Source organism: Aulonocara stuartgranti (genome assembly GCF_965226115.1).
Source record: "Aulonocara stuartgranti genome assembly, chromosome: 3".
Lineage (NCBI taxonomy): Eukaryota > Metazoa > Chordata > Actinopteri > Cichliformes > Cichlidae > Aulonocara > Aulonocara stuartgranti.
The window spans coordinates 57,631,935-57,641,483 of record NC_138941.1 but is presented as its reverse complement, the minus strand read 5'-3'; the positions used below and the strand labels follow the sequence as shown (position 1 = coordinate 57,641,483).

Sequence of the window (9,549 nt, the reverse complement as noted above, 5' to 3'; positions counted from 1 at the left end):
AAGAGTTTTTTTTTATTTTTTAGCTATTTATTTTATCTTATCTCATTTTAATTTTCTTTACTTGTGCTATTAGCATGTACAGCACTTAGTGAACTCTGGTTTTATGTTGAAGTGCTTTATAAATAAAGGTGGTATGGTATGGTTAGAGCGACAGGCCTAAAATCATTTAGTGATGCAGGTTTTGTAGTCTTAGCAACTGGAGAAATAATTGATTTTTTCCATACCTCTGGAACCTTCTGTTGCTGAAGAGATAAAAGGAAGATGTAATAAAAAATACTGCATAATTGCGAAGCACATGTTCTAAGCACCTGGCCACATATATTATCAGGACATGGACTTTTATTCGTCTTCCTGATTTTAAAAAGATTTCCCACCCTTCTTTCATCAAAGAACAAAGCTGGGGGGCCTCTGGTGCTCTCTATTAAAAATCAAGTGTATTCCTTGGATTATAATTATCATTAAATCTCAAATAAATTCTATTCAGCTCATTGGCTAACTGAGAGTCTGAACTAAAACCAGGGAGACTTATCTTATTACAGTCACTGTAACAATGACCAGTCATGTGTTTCATGCCTGCTCAGGCCACCCTTAAGTTATTGCTGCCCATCTCCGCCTCTGCCTTATCCTTGTATTTTATTTTGGCTTTTTTAATTTCTGATCTAATTTCCTTCCTAACTTCTCTAACTTTCAAGATATTCCCTTCAATAAAAGCTTTTTTCCTTTCGTGAATCAGCCTCATAAGAGCGTTTGAAGACCATTGTTTGTTATTAGGGAAAAAATGCATAACCTTTGAGGGGATAATCATGTCTCTGCAAAAGGAGATATAGCTGCAGACAACGTCAGTGAGTTGCTCCATTTAATTTGAGAGGGGATCATTATCTTACTCCTGCCTGTCTAAACTAATGAATAAACAGTGCTACACTGCTGTTGTGTAATTGCACAAAAATTAAACAAGAGATTATGAAACCAAGACATATTAAAGAAAATGAATAGATCGAGTGAAGTAGTTAAAGGCAATCAGTTAGATTATTTTTGGAGGGGTCAGCCAAGTATAGGAGCTAGCCACACGACATTTTCAAGGCTAGAAAACATATTTATGCTCCAGTAAAAATTGAAAATCAACTTTACAACCACTCTAACATGCACTGGTATCCTTAATTTTGTCTGATAAGTCAATGGAGGAAACCTAATTTTGGGTAAAGTTGTCACCATGTGGAATGGGTGAATGATCAAAACAAACTGTAGGATAATGAAAGTCAAATTTTTATCCATGAAAAAAAAAAGAACACAATGAACTTGGTCAAGCTCAGCTGACATTATATTACTACCCTGTTCACAGTGACTACACAGTGACTTTGTAAACACTCTCACATTACAGCAAATATTATAATGATACTTCTCTCATGACAACTTGCCATCTACAACTAACTATTTTCCCATAAGGGGGAAGATGGTCTCCAAAGCTGGCACATTCATGAGCTTTCTCTTTAAGATGTAAACTGTAGTAGGATAAATGATACATTTTCTCACAATCAGTGTTGACTATTGAGTATTTGAGTATTGTATGGGCTTACAAATATTTACAAATACAAACACATTTTCAGTTTTTGCAGTTGATGATTCATTCAATTCAAGCTGTAACTTGCTTGGTGCATCACAATGACCAAGCCATGTTATGCTATGTGTAAATGATGCTTTTCTTTGAGTTGCTGCAATGAAACTTTGTCAAATCAAATCGTATCAAATCTGATTTGCTTTCAAAGTGTTCGTTTCCTTTTTTTTTAAACTGTCTATTTTATGGCTGTCCAAAGTTCTTTATTGATCTGTTACCCATTTTAGGTATTTTGTTTTTTATAGAAATACTCCGATATCACCATGAAGCACTTGGGTGTGACACTGAGACCAGTGGAGAAACATACATGGGAACAAGACTGACGGGGAGATAGAAAGAGAACATCGAATGCAGAGACAAGACTAAATGGAAAGGATAAGGCTGACTAAACATGGGGCATGGAAATTCCCCTGTTCCGTGCTCCATGATAACAGAAACCTACAGACTAGAAAACAAAACTAAGAAGACCTAAGAAAACAAATATAAACAGAGGGATCACAACTGTAAACCAAAACAAGGAACAGAACCTTAAACATAGAACATTAAACAACCCAGAATCAAAAGTCCAAACACATTTACACTGAGCCAAAGACCCAGGAGCGTGACATCTTTGTTGACCAGCAGTCAATAAATGATATTAAACATCCATGAAATTCAAGCTGGGTGGAGAGAATTGCGTAAGGTGGGTAAAGACAGGGGTAGTTAGGCATGGAATCAAAACATACTTAACCCTTTAAGACCTACCATAGAACCAAGTCCGCCAGAGCTTATATTATATTGTGTGGAGCAATTTTTGGGAGCATTTCAAGTTGCTATACATCAATACAACCATTACAGCCTAAATTTTAATAACATGCATGCATTAAGTGTATAGTAATTACATAAATTGCAAAAAAAAGTGCAATAAACTAAAAAAAAATTAAAAATGGTTTTGTTTTGTTTTTTAACATATATTTCTAGTTAGAGAAATTTAAGAGGCTTATCCCCCAAAACTTTAAATACAAAAATGTTGCATAAAATAGTTTCCCACCACAGGAAATTTATTTTGAGTGTCTTCGTAGTTTTATTTTTGAAATACACCAATTTCTATACACTGCAGGAAAAATGAAAATAAATATTATACTGCAAATTTGCAAAAAAGCAGCATATGCATCAAAATAAACTATTTACAGCAGTGCAATATGAGTCCTAAGGATCCCAGAAATGACACAGAAAGTCAAACATAACATTTAAAAACACCAGTATAAGCTCATGAGGCCCTGATGGTAAAAAAACTACATTTCCGCGAAAATGACGTCACTTCCGGTTTCGGGCAAGTCATTGCGGACATGCAAGAGTTTGTGCTGATGGACGTAGGAAGTGTTATGAACAGCTGATCGGATCGGCAAAGCATCTTTCCGGAATATTGTGTTTTTGTTGCTGCAAGTGCTTTTTACGCAGTTTTTGCAAAGCTATATGTGGAAGGAAACTGACCTAGGACAAGCTGATGGCATATGATGTAAATACAACTCCTCCGGTTTCATATGCAAAAGAAAGCTTATTGCGCTAGCTTACGTGGTTGCAGTGCTACCAGGATTTAAAAATAGTTACGCAAAACGGAGCGTGCCCGCTCCCACCGGCTTTAAAGGGTTAAGTATTTCTAGTTCATTTCTTCCTGGTATCGAAATGTAAATATAAGAAAGTGTATATAAGTGCTCATCTCTACATGGGGTTGAAGCTACAGGCTGACACTTGAAAGAGAAGAAGACATTCTACAGACAGGTATGTTACAAATATGCTGAGGATCTTCTATCCTTTCTTTATCAAACTGCTAATCACTTTTGTTAATGTGTTTCTTACAGAAACACTAAACATCATCATGAAGCTGCTGACTGCATCTGCACTTCTCTGTGCAATGATGGCTCTGACCGCTGCTCAGGGTAAGTATAAAAGTATGTTACTAGTATCATACTGAATGTTGTGCATGTCAATGGGCTATATACAGCTGTCCAAATAATGAGATCTATTTTTAAATACACGTTTTTAAAAATAGAAATCTAAAGGAAGAAAATGACACATTTTCCAGTTGAAATTTGTTGAAAAGTAAAACTAGTACCAATAAAACACAAGTTAATGACAATAATTATAATTATTCCAGTAAAGGGGGAATTGAGTCAGCATTTTGTCACACAGTATGTTTGCTTTGTCTTCAGATGAGTGCTATGTTCTCAAGAAGTCCTCATGTCCCGCTGGTTGGACTGAGTCCAACAACAAATGTTACTTCTATGTTTCTACACTCTTATCCTGGGGTGATGCTCAGGTAATAACATCAGGACTCACCAGTTACTGTGACTGTGTTTCTTTGATTCTTTAATATTTGGATAAGAACTTATAATAATATTTTTTTACATATTATATTAAAGAAATTTATATTGACAATTATTAACATTTTATCAAAGCCAATGTGCTGTTAAAATTTGTCTAAAATGATAATAGTATGTATTGATCATTATTAATGTTATCATTGATTGAATATTAATAATGCTATCATTTTTTCTAATATGTATGTATGTCATATATGCTTTACATTTTAACAAGTAAACAGTAACAACATATTAGTAAACAAGAAATACAAACAAAGAAGCAAATAAACTAACGTCTCTAGTTTCACGTTCCTACAATTTATGCCATGGATAAATCACCTGTCAATTTTTGCTTCGATTAAAACCAGCTGTACTGTGAAATATGCATCCAAGCTTATAATAGCAAATATTATTTTTTTAATTTATAAAAATAATGCTAATTATTGCAGTAAATGGTTTAAGCCACCAACATTAACTGCATGAAATAATTCTGAATGATAAATGATTGTAAATGTATTAATAATTAGACCTTTCAATATAATAATTATTAAAAAACGTTACTTTTGTTACTTGTTGAATTGTAAGCTATTAATAAAAGGTCAGATAATTAAAATCAATAATTTTGTCAGTCAATGTAAATATTTCTTAGTATGTTTTATTATTGTTTGTATGTTTGTGGTGGTGTAATCATGAAGGTTGTTTTATAAATCTTCTGTAACTCTTCTGTCTTTTTGTTTACTGTAGAGAAACTGTCAGACCATGACTGCAAACCTTGCATCTGTACAGAGCCTTGGGGAATACCAGCTGATTCAGAGGGTGATATCTGATGGGAGTAGAACTAATGTTCGAACATGGATTGGTGGTTCTGATGGTCTACAGGTATGCCAGTCTGCCAGTTAAAACATAAATCTATCCATTGGATATTTTACTTATGTTTCACTCTTATCTTTTTTTCATTGCCATATAATTCCATATATCTTGTTTCATATATTTGATATCTTCAGTTTCTATCTACAATGTCGGTAGTAGTGAAAGTACAAACCAATAAATGAGAAGGTGTGTCCAAACTTGGTAGTCGATGTATAATGTTAAAGTGTAGTTTCGTTAAAAAACGATTTCTTATTTTTAACGTTTTTCTGTTCTGTAGGAGGGTTATTGGTTTTGGATCGATGGAACACGTTTCCAATACACAAACTGGTGTCGGAGGGAGCCTAACAACTCGGGGGGCAACGAGCACTGCATGGAAATTAATTCTTCAGGTATAATATTGTACATAATATATAGAAGTGCTATTGTCATTATACATAAAACCAAAAAAAAACCAAAGCATTTTTTCTCATATATTCTATATTTTTGTGTCCAGGCAACAAAAATTTCGGTTAAAGTTGATTTTTGGTGCTTACAGGAGACCCGTGTATGAATGATCAGTCTTGCCAGTCCCAATTCCCTTCTGTCTGCATTAAGAGTAAGTCATGATTCCTGGGCTGACATGAAGGCACATCATCTGAAAAAGAAAGAAATTCTCTCATATATCACTCAAAATATCTGTTTTCACATCTTTACCTTTTTCTTTTGCTGTAACGATGCATAAGGAATGAAGCGACAAGTGACATAAAATAGTGTGATTGTGTCTTTTAAAAGGAGCAATTGAAATGTGTAATGGAAAGAATGCTTTTAGCAAAAACTTAAAAACAAAACTTTTTTTCTCTTCTGCATCATTAAACTATTAAGCATTGAATCAAACTGGTCTGTGAGTATCTGTGTTTTTGTGTAACATTATGTAAGCTTTCAGTTCAGTTTTTAAACACTCACTGATTAGATTAACTGACTGATAGATTAACCCACGTATAAATCTGCTTGAAACTACACTAATTTCTCATGAAATTACTTTAATATTTTTAATCTGATGCTTTTTGCTTCTGCGTCCTCCATCTAATTCTTGCTTTTGCATCAGCACACACGAGCATACAATTAGACACACACACACACACAAAACACACACATGATGAGGTCTCTCTTTAAATAAGTCTCCCCTCCTTTGCTTCCCTCTTCCCAAAATTTTAATTTCACCTAATAGTGCTAGACTGTGACCTGATCAGATATCACTGATTTCTCCTCTACTATGAAATAAAACATGGTAAGCAAAAAGTGAATTCCAACACTCTAAAAATCACTGGGTTATTTTTGATAATTACACTTTACTGGTTTATTCTAGAACTTTACCTACTGATTAAAGGCCTTTTTACAGACAACACCAGCTAGCTTGTGATGAAGAAAGATAAAGTTATTTCTACTTAAAAATGCTTGATAATGTCTTTTAAACGTATTATTTGAAATGAGGCTGAGGTTGCTCTGTTTGACAAATTATTTAGCAATTACTACGTCAGACTACTACAGAAACCTTAGCAGGATAGTAGGAAGGATACACGATCATACTGGTACTGGCAATTCCACAGCGTATCCTTTAATGCACATTCTCTTCATCAACCACACAAGGCCTTGCAGGAGGTCTCCTCTCTTCAGCAACTCACTCTGCAGGAGGGGGAGATACAGGAGAGGTGGAGGAAGATCTCAGCCTGTGAGTCTATTGTCTTGTGTAGTCTGGAAGATGAGTGGATGACGGGGTGGGTGCAGTTTTCTCTGTGGTGGGGTCGGGTGGGCTGTCCTGGGCTCTGAGGGGCCAGGCGGCGCTGCCGAACTAGGGCCCCCCTTTCCCTGACGGGTTGCAGAGTATGGGGGTGCCTACTGAGTGCAGCATTCGATGCTGTTGACCATAATATCCTATTAGAGCGATTAGAACATGCTGTAGGTATTACAGGTACTGTGCTGCAGTGGTTTGTATCATATCTATCTAATAGACTCCAATTTGTGCATGTAAATGGAGAGTCATCTTCACACACTAAGGTTAATTATGGAGTTCCACAGGGTTCAGTGCTAGGACCAATTCTGTTTACATTATACATGCTTCACTTAGGCAGCATCATTAGAAGACATAGCATACATTTTCACTGCTATGCAGATGACACCCAGCTCTATCTGTCCATGAAGCCAGATAACACACACCAATTAGTTAAACTGCAGGAATGTCTTAAAGACATAAAGACCTGGATGGCCGCTAACTTTCTGCTTCTTAATTCAGACAAAACTGAGTTTATTGTACTCAGCCGTGAAAAGCTTAGAAATATGGTATCTAACCAGATTCTTACTCTGAATGTCATTACCTTGGCCTCCAGTAACGCTGTGAGGAACCTTGGAGTCATTTTTGACCAGGACATGTCCTTCAATGCACATATAAAACAAATATGTAAGACTGCGTTCTTCCATTTGCGCACCATCTCTAAAATTAGAAATATCCTATCTCAGAGTGATGCTGAAAAACTAGTTCATGCATTTATTTCTTCCAGGTAGAGTTGGATGTCTCGAGACCACTTTTACGTGGTCTTGGTCTCGTCTTGGTCTCGACGGACTTTTGTCTTGGTCTCGGTCTTGGTCTCGCTGTTTCGGTCTTGCGTTCTCAAATCACCATAGTGTTCGGGAGATTTGGAGTCAACCATCAGCGGAGCGGGGTGGCGTACTGGGCTTAAGCCCGGGTCATTTTTTTCAGAAGCATGGGGTCTTTTGGAGTGTAATTTTTTTTAGTTAGATGCCTGACTGACAACTGTATAAAACAAAAAACAACACACGAAGCACAGAGCGCACCGTCGTAAATTCCCCCTAATTTTGGTATGATCTGAGCTCAGGCACTAGCGACTGAGCACAGCACAAATGTGAGCAAAGGGGGGGAAGCTGCTGCCTGCGAGTTTGTTGCAGACAGAGGAGAGCTTAAGTTTGACCAGGTACCAAAGAAAATCGTTCGTACTGAACTAATAATGTAAATATGACGGTGTATCACAAAAAACTGAGATTAAACTGATTACTTGGTTGTGTTACTTGCTCTTCGAGTGGATCAACAAATGGATAAATAAAAAGCCGAACAGCAATGCTGATTTTCTAGAAAGTCTTAGCTTACATTTCATATTTTCAGTTGTTACCCTCCAGGGCTAAAAAAACTCTCTAAATCGGTTTCAATTGTGTACTGATGAACAGAGATGGGCAGTAACGCGTTACTTGTAACGCGTTACTGTAATCTGATTACTTTTTTCAAGTAACGAGTAAAGTAAGGGATTACTATTGCAAAACCGGTAATTAGATTACCGTTACTTCCCGTAGGAACGCTGCGTTACTGCGTTACTAAAACCGTGATTTTTTTGCGAGAATGTCTCACGACAGTGACGTAAGCGAGTGCGCCGTTAGTGACAACAGCTGTGTGCAGATCAACAATGGATCACATATCGAGTGCAGAGAGAGTATGAGCGTGCAGCGTTTAAAGCGTGGAAGTACTGACCTTACTTTGAGTTTGATTCCATAAAAAGTGACAAAAACATTAGTGTCCGCTGTGCGTGGGAAGAAAACTTCTTTTTACAGCGAAAAAACCCCTAAACTTCCAACAAGCACCGAGTAGCTACGACGTAATGGGAAACTCACAGAGAAACTCGCGGATTCTTCCACTGACCGCGGCACACCTGCACCAGGGTAACCCTCCGCCTGCCCCACTCCTGCTTTACAGGTGAAAATAGAGCAACAGGACCGCTGAGTCTTTGACTTTATTTATTTTCTGCTGTGTTTTACTTGCATCTATTTGAAAGACTGAGTGTAAACACAAAAAACATTTTATTTTATGAGCTGGAACGTGCAGAAAATAGGTTTCAATGTTAAACTAATTTCTTCCAGTCAGAGAATGTTGCATATAATTAAATTTTTGCTTGATGCATAAAGTTAAAAGATTAAAACTAATAAAACAAGTTAAAAAAAGAGACTTTTCCATCTGATCACATTTTGTATGATGGATTATGCAGAAAAAGTAGAATTGGGCTGAAAGATCTATCGCTTTATCAGCTACTCAGGTTGTAAATCGTGTTTTTAAAAAGTAACTAAGTAACTAAGTAATTAATTACTTTTGAAAATAAGTAATCAGTAAAGTAAGGGGATTACTTTTTTGGGGAAGTAATCAGTAATTAGTTACTGATTACTTTTTTCAAGTAACTTGACCAACACTGCTGATGAACACAACAATGGATATAAGGAGCTTCTTTCAAAGAAAAAACTCAGGTAGATGTTATTTTATATATTATGCTTTGGATGTTGTTCAGTATATCTATGCAAAACAAGAGGGATTTCAGTACACAGCAGTATATTCACAGTTGAAACCAGATATTTACATACACTTTATGGAGAAAACATAAAAACTTTTTTTTACTGTTAAACATAAATGTAGAGTAAACTTTTGTTTTAGATAAATGTTGAAATATCTTTTGAATTAGTTAAATGTCAGAATAAAAAGAGGGAGCTGTCTATTTTAATAACTAAATACACTAAGTTTATTGTTAATTAATAAGAAAACTTCAGACGATTCCATTCTGAGCTGAAGAAGCTTCTGATAGGTTAGTAGAGTCCATGTGAGTAAATTGGTGGCACACCTGTGGATGCATATAAGGCAAAACACAGAGCCTGTTTCTTTGACATGGGGAAATCAAGAGATGTCAACCAAAACACCAG

General features: G+C 36.1%; 1 protein-coding gene across 1 annotated transcript; it reads left to right on the top strand.

Moving 5' to 3' along the window:
• The first annotated feature begins 3,335 nt into the window (after positions 1-3,335).
• Positions 3,336-5,697, top strand: LOC309701880 (ladderlectin-like). Its single transcript, XM_082526202.1, has 6 exons — positions 3,336-3,373; positions 3,454-3,531; positions 3,805-3,911; positions 4,699-4,833; positions 5,102-5,213; positions 5,360-5,697. The coding sequence occupies exons 2-6, from the start codon at positions 3,471-3,473 to the stop codon at positions 5,428-5,430; spliced, it is 486 nt and encodes a 161-aa protein (XP_082382328.1). The 5' UTR covers positions 3,336-3,373; positions 3,454-3,470; the 3' UTR covers positions 5,431-5,697.
• Positions 5,698-9,549: the final 3,852 nt, after the last annotated feature.